The following is a 21,503-nucleotide window of genomic DNA, read 5'->3' on the forward strand; positions in this document are numbered from 1 at the left end:
TATCACCTCCCATATCTCCCATTACACACCCTGAAAATGCCACACGTTTGCTTTCCAGCCTCCTTTGCAGCTAGGCCTGGGCTCATGAGCTGGACTCTGCCAATGAGAAGCACCTGCCCCAGGACTCAGAGAGGACAGGCTGCAGGGACTGTGAGGGTTCATTTTGTGAGGGGGGCAGCTGCAGGGTCAGCTCCATCCAGTATCCAAAGTGGGATGGGCTTCAGTGGTGTCAGGAGTTCCTGCCATGTTCCGTACTTAGGGACAGTGGCAGTGGCATCCACAGGGACCAATTTGGAGATCTGATTTTCACATTGACACTGGCCACACCACTTCAGAGTACCACTCACCACCCTTCCTGCGTGTGTGTGTGGTGTGTGTGTGTGTGTGTGTGTGTGCGCGTGTGTGTGTGTGTGTGTGTGTGTGTGTGTGTGTGTGTGTGTGTGTGTGTGTGTGTAGCAGGAAGAGGCCAGGGGAGAGATATTTCCTCCCTGTATTCTTAAGTGTCTGCTTGGCATTAAGCTTCCCTGGTGGCTCAGACGGTAAGGCGTCTGCCTACAATGCAGGAGACCCGGGTTCAATCCCTGGGTTGGGAAGATCTCTTGGAGAAGGAAATGGCACCCACTCCAGTATTCTTGCCTGGAAAATCCCTTGGAAGGAGGAACCTGGTAGGCTACAGTCCATGGGGTCACGAGTCGGACACGACTGAGCGACTTCACTCACTTTCACTTTGGCATTAAATAATGAGTTGCAAGTTAAAGCCTCTGAGGCATGAGGCTTATTTTCAGAAAATGTTCATCAGAATCTCAGGCTTGGCACCAGGTGGCCGACGAGCAGTTCTGGTAGACTCATTTCCCAAAATACAAGTGAGAAGTGGATGGACTTCTGGGTGGGGCAGGGTGTTTCAGCCTAGGCCAGGAACCCATCAAGCACTGAAGGGTTTTCTGTGGGGCTCCAGGGCAGGACAGATGACCCAATGTTTCCCCTGGTCAATGTGAGAAAGCATGATGGGAACTGTCACTGGGTACAACTCTGGGGATGTGATTTGTATCGTCACTGATGGAGGAACAGAGATGCCAAAAACGTGCAGTTACCCAGGAGCCACCTGGCTGAGGGATGGAATATATGACTCTGGAAGTATGCTGGGGTGGGTACCACTGATGGGAGCTGAAGGAGGGTATCCCCACCTCCTGCCCCACTCCATTACCCCACCCTTCCAGGAAGGAGAAAGAGGGCTGTTCCCTTGGGCTGGAGGGAGTCAGGGTAACGGTTACCACCACTAAAGAAAATCATGCATAACACCTGTGCTGAGAACACCGGCCCCCAGAGGCTGACATCCAGACCGAGGTTGGGGACCTCTCTTAGTCCCAGTGTGCTGTGCCCTCAACCTGTCTTGTCTGTGGGGCTCTAGAGGGGAGTGAGGTCTCTGAGTGTTCAGGTAGGAAGAGGAGGGGTGAGGAAAGAAATTCAGAAAGAACTTGAACCTCTGATTACATGATCAAATAAGAATTTGCTGCTATGGACTGACTTACATCCTCCTCCAAATTCCTATGTTGAAGCTTAACTCCCCAGGTGATGGTATTCGCAGATGGGGCCTTCAGAAGATATTTAGGTTGAGATGAGGTCATGAGGGGCCCCTGTGATGGGAATAGTGCCCTTATAAAAAGAAGGGGCACCAGGGCTCCCCCTCCATCACATGAGGACACCGCAGGAAGGTGGCTGTCTGCAAGCCAGGAAGAGAACGCTTACCAATTAATAAATCTGCTGGCACCTTGATCTTGGACTTCTCAGGGTCCAGAGCCATGAGAAATAAATGTCTGCTGTTTAAGCCTCCTGGTCAGTGGTATTTTGTTATCTCAGTCCAAGGAGGCAAAGACAACTGCACATTCACCCCAAAACGGGCTACTTTAATAATTGGATTTTATTACAGAAATCACTTGAATGGATTAAAATTCAAATAAGAATGGCACATAAGACATTTACTGTGGCTGTTTATATAGAGTGCTCAAGACCCAGAAATGTCGACATCAATTTTAAGAATAAACTTCCACGTTCAGACATAGCTGTGTGAGACTCAGATTGGTTACACATGTCCCTAATGTTAGATCTCAGACCCAAAGAACAATCTGTTGTCTTCTCCACACCTACTTCTTGTTTGCAGCATCCATACCCACCCAGTTGCCCAGCTTTGAAACTGGCCCCCTCCATGGCTCCTCCCCTGGCACACGTTATTAAGCCATACTCCTTCCTCTCAAATATGTCTAAACTACGACCACCTACTGCCTTCACTGCCACCATCCCTCCTCCCCGGATCTCTGCCACCGCATCCCAACAGGTCTTCTTCTCTGGCTCTTCCTGTTTTGGACAATGATGTTGGAAGCCCTGGGGCAGCCTAAGGAGAAATTCTGGAGCCTTCCTCAACCACGAGAGGAATCCAGAGGCTTTGGGACTAACCAGCAAAGGATACAGGGTGGCCATAGAAGAAGAATGACCTGTATAATTTGGAGTTTGGGAATGGGTGGCGATCTGGGGTTTTAGAAAAGAGGTTAAGTTTGTGATCAGTCTATTCTTAGCCAAATGATTCATGTATGTAACGTATGGGGGCTGATCATGTTAGGAGCTGTCAGTGTTGTTCTTCAAGATGGTGGGTCAGTTTTGCTTAAATGACATAATTGCTTGTTCCTGTATGCTGGGTCTTAGGACTATTAGCTCCTCATATGCCAGCCCTACACTAGATCTGAAGTCAAGGAATCTGCAGGAGAGGCTGGAATTTTTTCCCTAATAATCATTTCCCCTTCTTCAATAATAAAACTCCCGAATTTTAGCCAGCCTGAGTGCCATCCACAGTAAGGACTACATGTCTTAACCCCTTTGTGGCTAAGTGTACCCACATGATGAAGTTCTGGCCAACTGTGTGTTATTCTGAGTAGCCTATGGAATGTTCAGGAAGTATCTTTAAAGGGAAAGGGCATTCTTTCCCGCTTCTCTATTTTCCTCTTTTTTTCTGGCTGGAATATGGATGTGATGGCTGGAGCTATATCAGCCATTTTGGATTATGAGGTGAAAGTGTATGTTGAGGATTGGAGGAGCATAGGTCCCAATGACCGTGGAGCCATCGTACTAGCTCTGGACTCCTATCTTTATGTGAGAAATAAACTTCCACTTTGCTCCAACTTTGCTTCCACTTTGCTACTTTGGATAGGATGCTGCAAACATTTAAAACATAGCACTAGCTTAGTGGAATTAGAAGGCTGTGGATGGCAAGAATAGATACTATCTTTTATATAATGGTTAAACATTTGATGAAATTGGATGGACCACATGCTGACTGAGGGTATGGCCATAGAGGAAATGGTAGGAGAGTGCCAAAGGGTGAACGCTGTTCCTTGTTGCTTTTCACAAAGTCATATAAAACTGGGATGAACAAGGGCTAGAGCCAGCCAGACTGCAGCAGAGATGGAAGACAATCCTGCTTTACTAAGGGAGGCACTGGCTGGAGCCTGTGCTCAAAACTGATTGAGGTCTTGAAGCAGACAATGCCAATTGCCTTTTGCCAAACTGCAGCTATTAGAAACAGTGGCCTTGAAGTGGCAGCCTGAGCAGGAGACAAGACTGGCGGCAGCAAGCCACTGTCAAGACTTCTTTGCCAGAAAACACGAACCAGTAGCTCCAAAGATCAGACTGAAGGTGTTGCCCTCCTCCCTCAAACGTCTTGGTCAGGAGGCCCTAAGGTCACGATCTTTAAGTTGAGATGAGGCACAGGAAGAACAGAGAACACTGGGCTAGACCAGACCTTTGGCTGTGGGTACTCGGTGGAATTCTATTGGCAGAGAAACTATAACCCTTGGTCCGCCCCAAACTGCCCCAGGAGTAAGCAGGGCTACAGAAGCTCTACAGTCCCACCTTGGATATGGCCATGAAGGTCAATGGGCAAGGAGGCCCTCCTGGAGAGTGGGACTGCTATGGCAGGTGGCTATCCAAAGGACTTGCTGGCCTGCCAGAAGCATCTTCACTATTCCTGCAGTGGGAGTGGATAACCACCCGCGGTAGTGTGTCCTGTTCATTGAGTTTTCAATGGCTGTTTGCCTGTTTCTACTTCACTCCTGTTTATGGGATGCCTTGGGAGAAGATAACTTGAGTTTATAGGTCATTAGACCACAAGAAGTCACCCAGAGCTGACGGAGAAGACCACAGATCATTCAAACAAGATTTTCATTTTAGATCCATGCCATATCTGGAAGGGGCTTAGGTTATTCACCTGAGGGGAGAGGAGGCACGGGCGCCACATGAGCTAAGGAAGGTGACACCACAGGACTGAGCTATGGCAGAGACCACTAATTGTCCCTCAAGCCCATCCTTTCCTTGTTCCTCAGAAATAGAACTCCTGCATTTCAATTAGGCACATAGCATCTGGGAATAAAAACTACCTTTCCCAGACTTCTGTGCTGTAGGTATTTCCCTGTACGTTCAGATCAGTGAAATGTACAACATCCACATGAAACACCCTAAGGAACACGTCTTGCTTTTCTCCTCCCCCTCCTCCATTCTGTCCGCTGGAATGTGAACGTGGCTGGAGCCGCCATCGCGGACCTCAGTGTAGATGGCTGCATACTGCGGAGGGCCGAGCAACAAGTCAGAAAGAACCTGGGACCCGAGGGATCATGGACCCACCTGGCAGTCCTGCACAATAGTGGGCAAAGAGATTTCCCCTTTATGTAAACTACTGTTGTCATGACAGCTGAACTGGATTCTGATCTAGAGCCTGTCACACAGGTCAAGGCTGTCCGTGGTCATGCTTCTGACCAGAGGGAAGGTAGAGACTGGCACAGAGCAATCTCCTCCAAGAGGGTTAACATTTACTTTAAAAAAAAAAAAAGCAAACAAAATGAGAAAACATGTCCAGAAAATCAAGACATCAGAATAAAAGTATCAACACACAATAACAGTGTTGCATAGCTTGAATGTTTTTATATTGATCAAATTGTATTTCAGCAGAGTCACTGTAAGAACAGGCCAGAATGAAAAACATTCCAAATTTACAGACAAAATATTGCTGATCAATTAAGATACTTTTCAAAACGACACGACTTAACACAAATCCCTTGGTTGTTCCAGATGGAACGTGAGTTATCAGAGATGCTGGACAGCCCCCAGCCCCTGCTTGGCTCCTCAGACTAAAGTCAGACTCTTTGCCAAGAGATGAGGGACCAGCTCTTGGAGACAAGTTCTAGAAATGTGATACATCTCTCTCTCGTAGCTTACTGGAGGCTTGGGCTTAGGATTAATCTCAATTCTCTGGAAGACAGACTCCCAGAATGGTAGATGTTGAGGGCTCATCTAGTCTAGCCCAACCTCCCTTTTACTGATGAGGAAAGTGAGGGCCAAGTGTGGCGTGTCTTGTCTAAGTCTAGTCTGGACCCACATCCTGCCTCTAACTGCCTCTCCCCATTGACACTGCCTCTTCGATGCCTCTGGTTCTATCATAACTTCTGTGAGGAACAAAAAAACGTCAACCAGCAACTGCAGCAACAGCCTCTATGCTCGTCTCAAAGCAAAGTGAAAAATGAAATTACTGTGGTAGGAACTGAAGACCAGCCCAAGTTTGTTCTCTAACTGAACTGAGTTGAGTCTCTTCTTCTGGGAAGTCAAACAACGTCAAGCGCAGGTTCTCAGGAGTGACATCAGGAGAGACCTCCCGTCTTATGTCTGCACACTGATGCCTAATTAGATCTTCCGAGAGCGCCAGAATGCAGGATGTAAATGTCTTCTCCATGCATACTCCAATTTCCTGGGCAAACTATTTATCCTGATTTTGATGAAGTTCTTCACTTACAGCTGAAAAGGGCTTCTTAGGTCCAATTGTGTAAGTGTATAAGGTAGTGAAGCCGAAATCTTGAACTCCCCAATTTGATCAGTAGCATCTATAATATGTACTTGCACATTTTACTCCTTTTGATAATTCTCTTGTCTTGTCTTGTTCTTCCCCAGGATTGCATGGATTTTGTTCCTGGTCACATCTGCTGAGTCTGAACTACTGGCCTGCACAGTGGCGGAAAAAGGCTGGTGGCAATCTTTGGTAAACTTTTGGGAAATTGATGTAAAATAATGGCAGCATTTCTGCAACCATATTAAACAATGCGTTTCTTTAAAAAAAAAACACACACACACAAACACAAATCTCCAAACTCATTTAAACTTCGCAAGCTTTTTATACACAGGGTGGTGACGCCTTTTTTTTTTTTTTTTTAAATCAAATGGCAATGATTTGCTCAATATCCTGATGGCATTTTAATTTACTTCAGGCTTCTCTCTTTTCTGGTGCCTGGCTGATGGAATTTTCTGAGTCCAGATTGAATAGAAGTACTTGTACGATATTCCTTTGTGCCCTTGGTTCTCTTGAGAATAAAAGCGATTTCCTCTTACAAAAACCCCAGTGATTCTACTTCTGTTTCATGGATTTGGGGGCTAGTCACTAATAAATTAATTTTTCCAAGTAATGCATCCAGAGCAGAGTCAGATTCCAGCTGATGAAAACTTTAACAGCGTGATCTCATTCAATCCTCGTATTTGACCTAGAGTCCTCAGTATTATCTAGTTCGCCTACTTTACAGATGAGAAAATGGAAGTAAAGCTTTCAGGTGACTAGGCCCAGGGCTAGCTGTTGAGTGGAATCAGAAACTAGATCTCCCAGCCCTTAGCTCCAAGCCTTGCTGCTACACTCAGCTAGCCTGGCACCATGCTGACAAGGCTGGGGCTTCGTCATCTCCTGTTGCCCAGAGTGGGTTATGACACTGTACACAGCTCCCCCAACCCTTGTCATTTAACAGTAAAATGTAGTGGGGAAAAGATGGAAAGAATGCAGTAAATATGCTAGATCTGGAGACAAAGAACTTTAGAAACCTGGCCCCTACGTAAAGGTCTTTACCCATCTTGTGACCAGGAAACGTTTTTGCTCAGTTGGTCTGGAGTTTGCTAAACATCAAAACGGCCTCATTTCAGTGTGCTGTAACATGGAACCATCCTTTTTCTATAAATCCCGTCAAGAAACTGGATACTTAGTTAGCTGCTTTTTCTGGATACATAAAACCACTATTTCAAAATACCATGTTCGAATTTTCACGTAATTTATTTTCCTTAAATAATAATTTGCTACAATCCTGGCACAAATTAAAAAAAAAAATTAACACAGTATTAACAAAGGCAGAATTCTTTAGGACAATCAAAATCTTGGTGTACTTAGAATAAATTAACATCAAATTGTGTTTATATTCAGATAGTCTGATCCTCTCCTTTGAAATGAAACGGAGACCATTGTGACTAAGAGTGAATGCACACGTTTGTTCTTCTATACAGAGACTCATTTATATAAACTCAACTGTAATTTGAATCAAGTTAGGAATCCTGAGAGACACTCACCCGTGGGCACACACACACAACACAACACACACACACACATCCAAAGGCAACCCTCTCGAAGCTGGGTTTCCCATGGTTCAACATCTAGATCTTTCCTCAGAAGGGCCAAAGATTCTGAATATTTAGATGACATCCCATCTCCCCTCAGGAAAATCGTAATGGTTCAAGTGTAATAGCTCAAAGTAGCAGCAATCCATGTATTAGATTCAGTAGTGGATGATTCCAGTCCTGGGCGCTGGGTGTGCAGCAGGAGGGAGGCAGGCACAAGAGGCGCCTGCTCCGAAAGCTAACACGCGGGGCGACACCGGGAGTCCTCTCTCAGGGTCTCAACTGGAGATTCACCTGAAACCTGCACTGCTCGTCCGGTTCAGGCACTGGTGGGAACCTGAGGAGGGTCACTAATGCAGGGAGGAGGCAGGGCACGTGGACATGATTCTCCGAAACGCCAATGGCAGACGTGGCAGGGAGACTGGACAAAGGAAGGGAGGGCACAAGGGCACAAAGGCACTGCTCGTCCTCTGCCTGGCACCCCATCCCCTGCCACTCAGTACTTTCATGGGGTCCCCCGAGCATCACTGGGGCTGGTGAACACTGTTTCAGCTCCACCCAGACCCACGGAAAGCTCAGCTCTTAGTCCTAGACACACAACGCATCCAAGTAACTCTGAACAGCCACACCATCTTGCTTCTGGGAGGCCCACAGCATGGCTGGTGTCCTCTCCCAACTGCCCAAGGATGGTTTACAGGAATATGGAGATGGAGAGAGAGGAAGGCATTAGGACAGGCCCCAGACTGAGCTCCCCTTCCGCTTAGTTCTGTCCAGAGCAGGCGCGGGCCTGTATGATGCTATAACCGCATGCGTTACCTACACAGTTCTTATGTACACGATACCTTTTTTTTTTAATAGAAATTTAAAGTGCCTGGGTCAAATGTGCTCACTCCTTTCCCACAGCCTACTGGTTCCTCTTGCCGCTTCCAGAGAGAAGGAGGATGCCCCGGGGAAAGAGGAATGAACGTCTTCACAGCAGTCTTAACTGGGATCCAGCATCTGGACTAAGCCTTCTTCATAAACGCGAAGGATCGCTTCACACACGAACTTGTACTGGCTCTGGGGAGGACATGAAAGCCCGTCAAGCCAGCAGCTCCACAAACACAGCCTCTCACCCCAGACACAGTTATTCTTTCACCTCATTTATAAACACCCTGAGCTCCAGCTCAAGTTGGGCCCGGCCCTGGGTTACATCCAGGGGCACAGAGTGGACTGGACACACCTGTGAGTTCACTGTTCTGTGTGACAAGGACTGGGGTAGCTCCCAGGGAGGGCTGGGCAACTCAGCGGAGGGGGACCAGCAGTCTGGGGAAGTCCAGAAGGGACAAAGGTCGCTGCAGGGTGGCCCTTCCAGCAGATGCACCAGCGTGCCACTCTGACAAAGATGCTCGCTCAGAGGAGCAGGGTCAGGGATCATGGTCCCGGCCTGGAACACTTGGGTGTGGGGGCACTGGAGGGAGGCTGCACAGGTGGGCTGGGACCTCACTGTGGGAGACCCCTGCACTGGGGTCAGGGGTCTGGACTTTGTCTCTTTGAAAGGACAGCCACTGGAAGTCGCTCTGCAGGATACAGCTCTTCTCATTAACAAACCCCTGAGACTTATTTGAGGGATGTGTTCAGGGTGAAGGAAAGCCTCAGACTGAGCTGCCCCAGCTAGGAAAATGTGTCCAGAAGATACACTTGAAACAGTTTTTTTTTAAACTAACAATGAGGTCCTCCATACCACAAAACCGGGCAGAGAATAGTCTTAACAACTTTTTTCTTTTCTTAACCAGATTTCTTGGGTGCGTGCACACTAAGTCGCTTCAGTCGTATCCGACTCCTTGCAACCCCATGGACTGTAGCCCGAAAGGCTTCTCATAGAAGGGATTCTCCAGGCGAGAATACTGGAGTGGGTTGCCATGCCCTTCTCCAGGGGATCTTCCCGACCCAGGGACTGAACCTGTGTCTCTTCCATCTCCTGCATTGGCAGGTGGGTTCTTTACCACTGGGGCCACCCAGGAGTGCACGTGAATTTAAAACAAGAGCTCCTGTGATGACCTAGTGGGGTCGGGATGGATGGGTAAGTGGGAGGGAGGGGATATCTGTCTACTTATAGCCGATTCACGTTACTGTACAGCAGAAACTCACACAACACTGTAAAGAAATGTAAAAAAAAAAAAAATAAAAAAATAAAAACATGAGCTCATAATCATTAGAGAAATCTTACGAACGTAGGCCATGAGCCTGTGAGGATACAGAGCTGTGTGCAAGTCCCGCTCTCTTCTCTGCTAACTCCTCCTCATCCATCAGGGGTGGGGTGGGTAGGTGTGGGGGTGTGTGGGGTGTTCTGGAGGCCTTTCCTCTAGAAAGCCCTGCCTTTCCAAGTCAGCTTCAGAAACTCCTCCTGAATTCTCAGGCTCCTCTTGGACTTCTCCCACTGCTGCTGAGATTCACAGTCAACTGAGCCAGTCCTGCTGGATAAAAGCTCAGGCCTCTCCTGTTGGAGCACTATCTGTTGAAGGGATGAATGAATGAATAGGGGGTGGTCTTTATTTTGCAGATGGGGACACTGAGGCTTAGAGAGGTTAAGGGACTATTCAAAGGTGGCCCTGTACATGGGGAAGAGTGAATCGTGCACTTCCCCAGAGCCCCCTGCCCCTCTTGTAGATCTAGGGGAAACCAGAATATTTCCTCTTTTTTTGGCCTGCACCATGAGGCACCTAGGTCTTAATTTCCTAGCCAGGGATTGAACTCATGTCTACTGGAAGGTAGAATCGTAACCACTGATCACCAAAGAAGTCCCCAGATTATTTCCTCTTGAGGACACCGGCAGCTCTGGGTACCAAGGGGAAGACAGCCCAGAGTGGGAGAGAGTGGGGCCCTGTGAAACGTCTAGGTGGGTGGGGTGAAACCCTACGGTGACCCCTGCTTACTTCTGACAGAAAGGTGATGATCGGTCAGTGGCTTGACAGTGCAGAGTGCAGTCAGGGCTACTCCCTGGTCGGCAGGGAGCAAGCGGCTGTCAGGAAACAAACTGCGGCAGGAGAAGTGGAGGGCAGCAAGCCGCAGAGGCCAGATGGGATGGGCGTTGGAACTGCTCGGCCCCTGACGAGCTCTGTGACCATGGGCGAGTGACTCAGTCCCCTGGGGCCTTGGTCTCTTGACTTGCAAAGCCCTTTGTACAGGCCTGGCCATTGTTAGTATTTTTATTGTTAGATTTCTACTCACTGATGTCTGCACCATCATGGCGCGCTGGTCTCGCATTTTCCGAACAATATCCAGTGGGTAAACAGGCAGGTTCCTCTCGATCATGCACATGGCTGTTTCCATGGTGACCAAGACACCGGTTCGACCTATCCCAGCACTGGGGAAAGAGAAGCAGAGGCAGAATTTGCTCAGACAGCATTTCTGCACAGCCCAGCTCAGCTCCTCGCCAGTTCCCATTTTACTCAGATGGAGTTCTCCTCCCTGACCTTCAAAGGACATGGAACACATGCTCAGGGCGTGCTCCCAAACAGGCCAGAGACTTATAAAACCAATGGGAAGAAACCCATCTTTCTGTGCAAACTCCACCCCCATCTCCTGCACATCTACCACAGGAACAGAGGGAAAGACGAGGTAGGGACTCTGTTGTCCAGTTCTAGGGTGCAGTCAGAATTTGTCCAAATCTTTGGACAGAGTGAAGACAGAAAGCAACCAGAGCCTTGTAAGTGCATAGTGAGTCTTGTGGGATGTAGGTGGGTTTGATGCCTGCCAACTGTCTCCAGGCCTCGCCCAAGGAGTATGAGTATTGGTAAAACCAGGTCAACAAGCCACAGTACCTGCAGTGAACCAGGACAGGCTCACCGTCCACTCTCAGGGACCGCACGTAGTTCACAAATTCCAGAAAGTCTGAGGAGTCATCGGGGACACCGTGGTCTGGCCAGGCCACGTACTGGAGATGGGTCACTGTGTGTTCCTCCCCCGTCTGCGAAGGGGCAGGGGAGCCTCGCTGAGTCTATCTGGACTGGTGGGCAGGAGGACCCCGGCCCCCTCCCAGCCTCCAGCCAGCGAGCTCCTGTCTCTGGACGCTCTTCTGCCCACTGGGGATCTCCTGGCCATGCGCCCTGCCCACTCCCACCCACCTGCCTCCCCGATGCTCCCAGGCCCGCCTTGTCTCTAGGACTCTGCGGAGGCCACCTCCTGCCCGATGGCTCTCCACCACTTCTGCCCACAGCCATCTCTTCCTGGTTGCTCCCATGGTACTTGCTGTCAAGGCCACCCACATTGACTTTTTTTTTTTTTAATGGGCAAAATATACATAACAAGAAGTCTACCATTTTAAACATTATTAACTGCATAGTTCAGTGGCATTAAGTACATTGGCAAAGTTGTGCAACCCTCACCACTCTTCCTAGGAGCTTTTCAGCTTCCCAAACTGAAACAGCATGCCCATTAAACACTAACTCTTCGTCCCACAGCCTTGCAGCCCTGGCAACCGCCATCCTACTTCTGTCTCTGAAATGACTACTCCAGGAGTCACATGGTATTTGTCCTTTTGTGTCTGGCTTCTTCTGCTCATTACAACGTCTTCCAGGTTCAGCCATGCTGCAGCATGGGTTAGAATCTCCTTTGTGGGGGGACTAGGATTCCACGGTATGAATATACCACGTTCTGTTTATCTGTCGGTGGACACCTGGGCTGTCTCCCCCGTGGGCTGTTGTGAATACGCTGCTGTGAACACAGATGCTGGCTCTTTTCCAGGCAACCTTGCACATCTACTGAAATGCTCACCGGCTGAAAACCCAGACTGACCCAGAAGTAGAGGCCTCCCCGGGCCTACGGTGGACGCTGATTTAGCACCAGCCTTTAACTCGCGCCTTCCCGGGTCCCTCCACGGCCCCTGCCACACGGGCCCCGCTCACCTCGGTGTTGGTGACCAGCATTTCCCGGAACACGTACGCGATGGTGCAGTCCTCTGACTGACAGCGGATGTGAAAGCTGCCGTGTTCCATGACATCAGGGGGATCAGGCCAGTACTGGTGACATTTGGTCTGCAAGGGAATCGCAGGGCAGGAGTTAGGCTGGGCTATGGGGGTGCTCGTGAGTGGTTAACCGGACAGACGGGTCGGACACTGGGCTACAACTCTCTCACTCGTACTAAATGCTCTGAGAGCTGCTGGCGGGGAAAGAAACACGGGAGAGGCCGCTCTGCCCTGCATCTGTGCTGTACTGTTCAGGAGGAAGGGCGCGGTCAGCCTGCCAGGGGCCAGGCCACAGCTCTCACCCCGGCTGGAGCTCCAGGAGGAACGCACTGACTCTTTCCTCATCACCAGGTCCAACTGCTGGAAGGGCAGGAGAGCCTCAGACAGACGTGAGAGGCCTTGACTTAGGAGCGACCTCTGCTCCCCACCCTCCCCCACTGCAAGGCCTCTGCCCCTTCCCTGCTCTCAACTCCCCCTTTTACCTCATCCGTCCTTCATCGTCCACTCCTTACCCCCTTGAGGAGGAAGGCCTCGAGGCACGGCCGCTAAGAGTGTACATTTGAGAGCCAGACAGAACTCCATTAGGATTATTCTCTCCTCCTCTGTGAGCCCCGTGACCTCAAACCTGCTACTACTTAACCTCTCTGACTTCCGCATTCTTCACCTGAAAGACAGGACGGCACCTGTTTCCCAGATGGTGACAGAGGCTGGAGGTGATGGTGTGCAGTGCCCGGCTCACTGCGGGGAAGGCGGGGACAGTCAGCGGCCGCCGCCATCACTGTTGTTACAGTCCCGTGAGCGCTTTCACAGATGACTCATACAGAGCCGACGCTCAGCAGACGGCAGAGGAGGAACCCGGGCTCAGTGGGACTCAGTGAGTCCTCCCACAGGAAGACTGCCCCCTGCCCCCACCCCTCTCCTCAGTCTCTTCTTCCCCCTACCAAACCCTAGGGCTTCCCTGATAGCTTGGCTGGTAAACAATCTGCCTGCAATGTAAGAGACTTTGGTTCGATTCCTGGGTCAGGAAGATCCAGTGGAGAGGTATTAGAAACTTCCCTGGTGGCTAAAACAGTAAAGAATTTGCCTGCAACGTGGTAGACCTGGGTTCGATCCCTGGGTTGGGAAGATCCCCTGGAGAGGGGAACAGCTATGGACTCCAGTATTCTGGCCTGGAGAATCCCATGGACAGCACAGCCTGGTGGGCTACAGTCCACGGGGTCGCAAAGAGTCGGACACAACTGACGGACTTTTCACTTTCACTTCCTAAATTCTGCATCCTCTTCCTAGCAGTCTCGCTCCTGCCTCTGGCCTCAAAGCAAAGTTCAAGGTCAAGCTGCCTGTCCCATCATCGATCCATCAGTCAAATTCTGACTCATTCAAAAAAATTTTTTTTCTCTCCAAGCCTACAGCTGCATCGACTTGGGTAAAAATTATGCTTACTTAAAGTGAAGAGGGGGTATAAACCCCCAGATGCACAAAAATTTGAAAGAGCTTCCCTATTTTTATTTTCAAACATCACAGTCAATGTTTGGAATTAAAGCATGCTGCTGGGAAGGTGGAGCTAAGAATATACTTGTAAATGTTAAACCTGAGGGTTTTGGTTCTTGACCACTTCCCAACTCCTCTCAGACACAAAGGAAAGCTGTCTGTAGAACCCGAGGCAGAGTGGATGCCCACCAGGTCTGTGCCCACCTCCTCCTCTGCACAAGGGGTTTGGCTCTCTGCTGCAGGCTTCCTGGTGTCCTGCCCACAGGACAGCTGATGGGAAGCTTCTGTCTGAAATGATGAGCCCATTCAGGGCTGAACCACAAATATCTCTATTTCTAGAGACTCCCAGTGAATCTGACCAGAACGGGACTCTCTTTACCTCTCAATCAAATCTAGATTTTAGGTTGATTTGGATCTCAAAGCATTTGGGGGTGTAGAAGAAAGAGCAAGAAGTTTGTGGACATTCTAAATTTCCCTCCTGGTTATTAAGTTCCACTAACTGACTGTGCCATCCTGGCCAAGATACTTCACTGTTTTGACCTCCAGTTTCTCCATGAATGCTGCTGCTATGGGAAGGGATGATGCTAATGACTATTTTTTTTTTTGGCTGTGCCTTGAGGCTTGTGGGATATTAGTTCCTTGACCAGGGATTGAACGCATGCCTTCTGCAGTGGGAAGCATGGATTCCTAACCACTGGACCGCCAGGGAAGTCTCTAATACCTATTTTCTTTTGATCGGTATATGCTAAGCACTAAATGGTGCTTTTTATGGACATTATTTTATCTGGGCCTCAAAACAACCATATGAGGTGGATAATGTCACTGCCTCTGTTTTGCATAAGAGTAAACTGAGGCTCAGAGACAGAATCTGCTTGTGTCCTGTCCTACAGATAGGAAGTGGGGCACACGTAGATGTGTGTTTCAATGGAAAGACCATTCTCTATAGCTCTGTTTCCTCTTGGAGGAAACAATGGACCTGAAGAGAGAACACAATGGACAACGTTTTGGGTGGGAATAAAAGGAGAGGGCAATGAAAGCGAGCCTGTGGTGGGAGTGCCTCCCAGACCCTCAGCCTCTGGGGGAGGCTCCGTGCAGTTGACGTGAGAGCAGTACAGAGCGGAGAGGAAGATGCCACCAGCCACGTGCCCACCGGGAGGCCGCTCAGCTAAACGCAGAACAGGGGAAAAAGCAAATGGGACACGCTGAGAGCCTCATCTCTCAGGAAAGCAGGGGACAGAGCTGCTGGCCCGGGAGGACTGACTCCTAATCGGGAGGAACTCAGGGACAGTGGTGGTGACCCGATGAGGGACCTCGGGACAAAAGGCTCAGGTCAGCTGAGAGTCTGTAACAGGAGAGGCAGGAAACACATAGTAGCCTGGATTTGAGAAGAACAGGCTTCCAGCCACCCATAAACAACAGAAGTCAGTTCCTGGGGCCAGAGATGGCGAATGGAATGCTCTGACTCACGGGAGATGCAGATCTCTAACTCAGGAACCTGAAGGAACCAGCCGGAAGGGGTTCGATTAGGAAGAAAGGGCTGGAAAACAAACACCCCACCCCACCCCCCGCCCCCACCCAGCCCCGGGTCACAAGGAGACCTCGGAGGAGCTCAGGTTCAGAGCGGACTCCAATCAGGACAGAGCAGGAGGGGCAGGACTCTCGAGAGCAGCTGGAGGAAGTGAGGCCTCCTGGATGAAAGAAAGGGCCTTTTCTCCCATGCTGGCGTGGGCAGAAGGAAGGGAAGAAGGGGCTGCCATCAGGGCAGATGATCTGTCACCAGCCACGCCTGCTGGAGCTCACTTGACTCCATGGAGAACAATGGCCTTGCAGCTGGGAAGGGCCGAGACAACTGAGAAGGGGAAAGAGCGGCCCAACACAGGTGAGGAGAAAGCGCCCGGCTGCCCTGTGGGTTCAGGTCTTGGCTCTGAGGAAGTGCACCATCGCTGAAGACCTCCTGAGCTCGGGCAGCGGCACCTCCATGGGTAGTTTCTGAGAAAACCTGGAGTGTTCAGCTCCCCTCCCCCCACTGCCAGAGTCACAGAACAGACATGCACACACAGCACAGTTTCATATGGGGAGATTCTGGCGACAGCAAGGCCATAAACATGATGTCTTGTATCTATAAAATGCCAGAATGGCCCAGATTAAGGCCTGCAGTGTGGGATTTGGTAGGAGGTTAGGAGTATTAAACAAATCTCCCTGGTGGCTCAGATGGTAAAGCATCTGCCTACAATCCGGGAGACCCAGGTTCGATCCCTGGGTAGGGAAGATCCCCTGGAGAAGGCAACGGCAACCCACTTCAGTACTCTCTCCTGGAAAATGCCATGGATGGAGGAACCTGGTGAGCTACAGGCCGTGGGGTCACAAAGAGCTGGACTCGACTGAGTGACTTCACTTCACACTTCACTAGGAGTATTAAACTGCATAGACCCACATGGTGGGAACCTGTTTTTTTCCATGTGTGCCATGAAGAGTGTCTCAATTTGGACCTAGGATAGCTTTAACATTATCACCTTAATACTTTAATTCTCTTTTTAGGAAAGAGCAAGCAAGGGTGTGGGCAAGCAGGCCTCGGGTTAAGAGCCTGGAAGGTAAGAATATTTATTTAGACTTTAATAATATTGTCTTGTGGAGAAGGAAATGGCAACCCACTCCAGTATTCTTGCCTGGAAAAGTCCATGGACAGAGGAGCCTGGCTGGCTGCAGTCCATGGGGTTACATGACTAAGCATGTGTGCATGAGGGTGGAGGGTCATGGGTTGGTAGCAATAAACTGGTAGAACTAAAAAAAAAAAAAAATATATATATATATATATATATATATATATATTGTCTTGTGGCTTTTGCATTTTTACACATACCCCCCTTTTATGGCAAATGATATCGGGCTTCCATTTAAGACATATCTTTCAAAGCAAATTTTTTAAAGCAAGGAAAGGTGAGCCAATTTGAAGAAAAATAATAATACTGCAGTAAAAGCTGAAACTCCAGTACTTTGGCCACCTCATGCAAAGAGTTGGCTCATTGGAAAAGACTCTGATGCTAGGAGGGATTGGGGGCAGGAGGAGAAGGGGACGACAGAGGATACGATGGCTGGATGGCATCACCAACTCGATGGACGTGAGTCTGAGTGAACTCCGGAAGTTGGTGATGGACAGGGAAGCCTGGCGTGCTGCGATTCATGGAGTCGCAAAGAGTCGGACACGACTGAGCGACTGAACTGAACTGAACTGAAAATATATGTAGTCCCAGCAACAATTAAGGTGGTACCCAAACTACTGTTACTGTTAGCCAACATCTGTATGATATTTATTGTGTGCCAAGTACTCTTTCAAGAAGGCTGACTGCATTAACTCATTCGATTGCCTCACAAATGCACAATGTGGACATGCGTGCTCAGTTGCTTCAGTCCCGTATGATTCTTTGCAACCCCACGGACTGTAGCCCGCCAGACTCTTCTGTCCATGGGCTTCTCCAGGCAAGAATACTGGAGTGGGTTGCTATGCCCTCCTCCAGGGGATCTTCCCGACTCAGGGATCGAACCTGCGTCTCGTGCCTCCTGCATTGGCAGGTGGGTTCTTTACCACTAGCGCCACCTGGGAAGCCTCCCGAATACACAACAGGTGTCATTCACATTCCATGTCACGCAGAGGCTCTGCCAGTTCCCGAAACCGCACAGGTAGGGAGTGACAGAGCAGGAGTATGAACTCAGGAAGCGTGGCCCTGGCGTCTGCCCTCTTACTCAGGACGCCAGAGAACAAGACAGGTGCAGGTGATCCAGAAACACAGAGAGCGCAGATAGGACTGCGAGCCAGCTGGCGTTCCTGGAGTTCAAAAAAGGTCCCAGTAACTTCACTGCCTTTCCAAAACAAGATCAGAAAATCACACACAGGCACACAGAAACAGAATATCAACAAAAATTAAAAACAGGCAAAAAGCAAGACTCCCAGACAAAGGGATGCCACAGACCTGCCGCCTTGTGATTCCAGCAAAGCCTCTGCGAGTTCTCACAGTAACTAGGTAAACCAGATGCAGGCACGGCCAGGGCTGGAAGCGGAGCTGGGAGAGGCGGCGACTGCTCCCCGAAGAGTGTCTGCAACGCCCCTGACTCACAGCGTTCTAGGAGGAGCTTCTGGTTGTCTCTTGAGGGCCTTTATATTTTTAAACAGTGATTTATGTGGAGAGATTCTGATCAACACTATGAGTGACAAGAAGCCGAGAGTGAGGGCCGAGGTGAACGATGACAGATGGGAAGCCCGAGGAGCGTGAAGGCACACAAAAGGCCAGATCTGATGGCAAATCCTCCCAGGGATGATAACGACGGACACACACACAGAGCTAATGTTTGCCAGACACCTGTGACAGACAGCTCTCTAAGCTGTCCGTATATATTGTCTCTGTCTCCACAAACCCTCTGAGACGGCACTACTATCTACAGCTTACGTACAGGGAAGCTGAGGGTCAGACAGGTCAAGTATTTATAACTTGCTCCAGAAGAACCTGTTCTGAGCCCACAGAGTCTGGCTCCAGAGCCCCACCGACATGCCTCAGTGTAGGTCTCAGGAGTCAAGTGCATGAGTACAAAATGGGGAGACTGATTCCACAGCAACACTGAGACAAAGACCAGACAATTTCTGCCGACCACCCACTTAATGGCAGTCCAAGGCTATCTTCAGATATCTGAAAGGGCATTGCATGCAAGAGAAGGGCCACTTACTACTGTGTCTTCCAGGCAAGAGAAGCTGGTGGGGTGGAGTTCAAAGCGCTGTGGATTTCAGTTCATTAGGAAGAGGGATTTTTTTTTTTTGGAAAATCAGAGCTGAATAACCCACGGATGGACCCTGGAAGTGTTTTAGCCAAGGTGGGGAGCCATCTGCCTGGGACAGCCTAGGTGAACCCACAAGGCTCTCCAGAATTAGCAGGAATCCTGATTTTGCTCTTTGGGGTGAGAGTGTAGACTGATCTCCTCACACGTACGATCCATTCCAATTCTATACTCTTGACTTCTGGCACAGATCTGTCTGGCATTCTGAACTATATACTGAGGACAGGCCTGGGAGGAAGTGGCACATAGATCCCTTAAATATTAATTTATATTTGATTTTTGAATGTTTCCGGATGAACATTTCATCATGAAGATATCTAGATGCAGACAGAAGTTAGAGAACTCATGCTACGCAGCACTCCTTGCACACTGACTTCAGTTACATGATCAGCGATCTGTTCCTGTGAAACACACATGTCAGGCTGAACACGGCATGCTGCCATTGCTCTCCTAATTAAGCCCTTCTTAGCTTTTTTTTTTTTTTTTGCATCAGGTTTTGCTGTAACACAAGCAGAGACTGACAGAGGTAATTTCTTCTACTTTGTATTCCATTGTGAACCTGGCCCTTACACTGCTCTTCTGAGGATCAGCACATGTCCTGGGTGGGTGAGATCACAGCTAACCCAGGAGTTCTGGGGCAGGTGAGGCAAGGGGAAGCGCCTTCCAGCTTGCTGTAACAGATTCAAGGCAGGAATGGAAGGGGCTGTCTGATTACTGCTTAGCTCGGAAAGGCCAGCAAGTGGGAAGGAGAAGGGCTGAGTTTCTCATCCCTGGAGCTGTCCATCAGGAGCTGTGTACAGATTCACGGGTCACAAAGGGGGCTGAACTGGGTGACATTTCACTAAGGCCTTTTCCAGCTCTGAAGTTCGAGTTCCAGCAGAGAACAGAGTGACGCACGCCTGTCTGGACGTCAAGCCACTTACCCGGCCTCGCTCGGTGAGAGTCGTCAACATGACGATGAGTGATAACTTCTGGTCCCAGACCACTTGCCAGAACTGCGCACAGGTATGTGGCAGGGGTCCCTGAGCGGCAATGTACTTGTTCATAAGGTGAGCAGCAGGAATTTCCATCTGGCAGGAGATGGTTCAGGCATTAGAATCTGTTACTGCCACAAGGTGGACAGGGAACTGCAGCTCACACACTTTGAGCTGGTGACTGTCAGCACACCAGAAGAACAGTTCTACCAAGTGTTTGGCCAATAAGAATAATCAAAGAAAAAGCTACTTTAGAAAATGCTTCAAAGGTGTTTGACAATAATGCTAGCTACTCAGGATAAAACTATGTGAAATTCAATAGGTGATAATCAGAAGTGGACCTACAAGATGAAAAGAGTTTAAATGACCTTCTCTGCTGTATCCTAAATATAATCAATATTGGGAATCTGCATTTTCAGCAATGCATGCCAATCCTTATGCCCACAACTTTTCCTATGCAGGGTTTTCTATCAAAATATTTTCTTTGAAGCATAAACCACACAGGCTTATGCCACCAACTACTGTTACACTTTGCTTTCTGCATGGCTGCCAATGTCTGTGCCACTCAGTTGATCAATTTTTCTCCCCAGCTTCACTGAGGTATAAATGACAAATAAAAAAGGTATATATTTAAGGTATACAACATGATGGTTTGATATACATATACACTGTGAAATGATTATCAGAGTCAAGTTCCTGAACACATCACCACCTCACAATAGGTACTGTCCAAACTGATAAATGTTAAAATGTTAAAACAAGTGCAACTGTCATCCCTCTCCTACCCTGCTCTGCTTTTACTTCTAAACTAAGTCTTTTCTTTTTTTTAAATTTTTAAGTATTTATTTGGCTGGGTCTGGTCTTAGTGATGGCATGCAGGATCTAGAGTGTGTGGGCTTATTAGCTGGCATGTGGGATCCTGCTTTCCCGACCAGAGGTTGAACCCGCATCCCCTGTATTGGAAGCCAGACTCTCAACCACTAAACCACCAGCAAAGTCCCTAAACTGTTTTCTGTAAAAGAACACTCAGAACTGGCTGAGCTTTGGAACAGCACAGTGATTCACTCATTCTTAGGTGGGGATAGTAAATGGAGGTGCCTAATTCATGGCTTGGTTGGTGCTTGGTTAACGGCTTTCTCAGCCCTGGTCTTAGCCACTCTCCACCCGAGTGCATGGTCTTACCGCCCCGATCATTTCAGTGCTCTAATCACAGGACACCAGAAATGCTGAAAGTGAGGGTCAATGAATCTCACAGATGCTTTGGAATGAGTAGAATCACTGATCAGACCCATTCTTGCTGGTAGTTACTGACATCATGCTATAATCTGAGAATTTGAGAAGTCCTGTTTATTTAGATCAGATAAACAGTGAGCTGAGGGCCAAATTTAAATGCTGCACTGCGAGCTAACAGTATTTTTTTGATATTTTTGCGTGGTTGCATTTGAAATGGTATATATAAGTACCTAATTAATATTCTCAATTTTGTCCCTTGGCTTGCAGAGACCAAAATATTTACGGTGTAGCCCTCTACAGAAATAGTGTGCTGAGCCCTGGTTTAGATGAAGAGGCTGAGGTTCAGAGAGGCTAAGTTGCCCAAGATGCATTTTCAGAGTGAAATGAATACTTTCCCCACCACAAGTTGAAATTGTTGACGTTTTGTTTTGGGGCTATGGTGGTTTTATTTGTAGTCATCAGATGGGGAGGAAAAAGACAAAAAGTTACAAATGTACCAATGGCCAAACAAAACACCTAAAGGTCAGCAGTTGAGGACAGAAGGCTGAGTTTTGGTCTCCTCTGCTGTTAGCTTTAC

At 48.8% G+C, this 21,503-nt stretch overlaps 1 protein-coding gene and 1 long non-coding RNA gene across 5 annotated transcripts in view; one reads left to right on the forward strand and one right to left on the reverse strand.

The window, feature by feature from the left end:
* Positions 1–4,945: 4,945 nt before the first annotated feature.
* The window catches only part of PTPN3 (protein tyrosine phosphatase, non-receptor type 3), a 121,479-nt gene continuing 104,921 nt past the window's right edge, over positions 4,946–21,503 (reverse strand). For 3 of the 4 annotated variants that reach the window (XM_027550475.1, XM_027550473.1, XM_027550472.1), the window contains 5 exons: positions 19,643–19,789; positions 12,348–12,476; positions 11,265–11,410; positions 10,672–10,807; positions 4,946–8,520 (listed from right to left, as the gene is read on the reverse strand). In XM_027550475.1, the coding sequence (XP_027406276.1) occupies positions 8,443–8,520; positions 10,672–10,807; positions 11,265–11,410; positions 12,348–12,476; positions 19,643–19,789 (636 nt within the window). In that variant the 3' untranslated portion in view covers positions 4,946–8,442. The remainder of the gene's footprint in view (positions 8,521–10,671; positions 10,808–11,264; positions 11,411–12,347; positions 12,477–19,642; positions 19,790–21,503) is intronic. The other variant, XM_027550474.1, reaches the window with a different exon arrangement.
* On the forward strand, positions 15,482–19,666 carry LOC113897640. Its single transcript, XR_003512382.1, has 4 exons — positions 15,482–15,774; positions 16,434–16,486; positions 19,213–19,245; positions 19,577–19,666. It is a non-coding gene; the product is annotated as an uncharacterized LOC113897640 (long non-coding RNA).

The sequence above is a fragment of the Bos indicus x Bos taurus genome, chromosome 8 (assembly GCF_003369695.1).
Source record: "Bos indicus x Bos taurus breed Angus x Brahman F1 hybrid chromosome 8, Bos_hybrid_MaternalHap_v2.0, whole genome shotgun sequence".
NCBI lineage: Eukaryota > Metazoa > Chordata > Mammalia > Artiodactyla > Bovidae > Bos > Bos indicus x Bos taurus.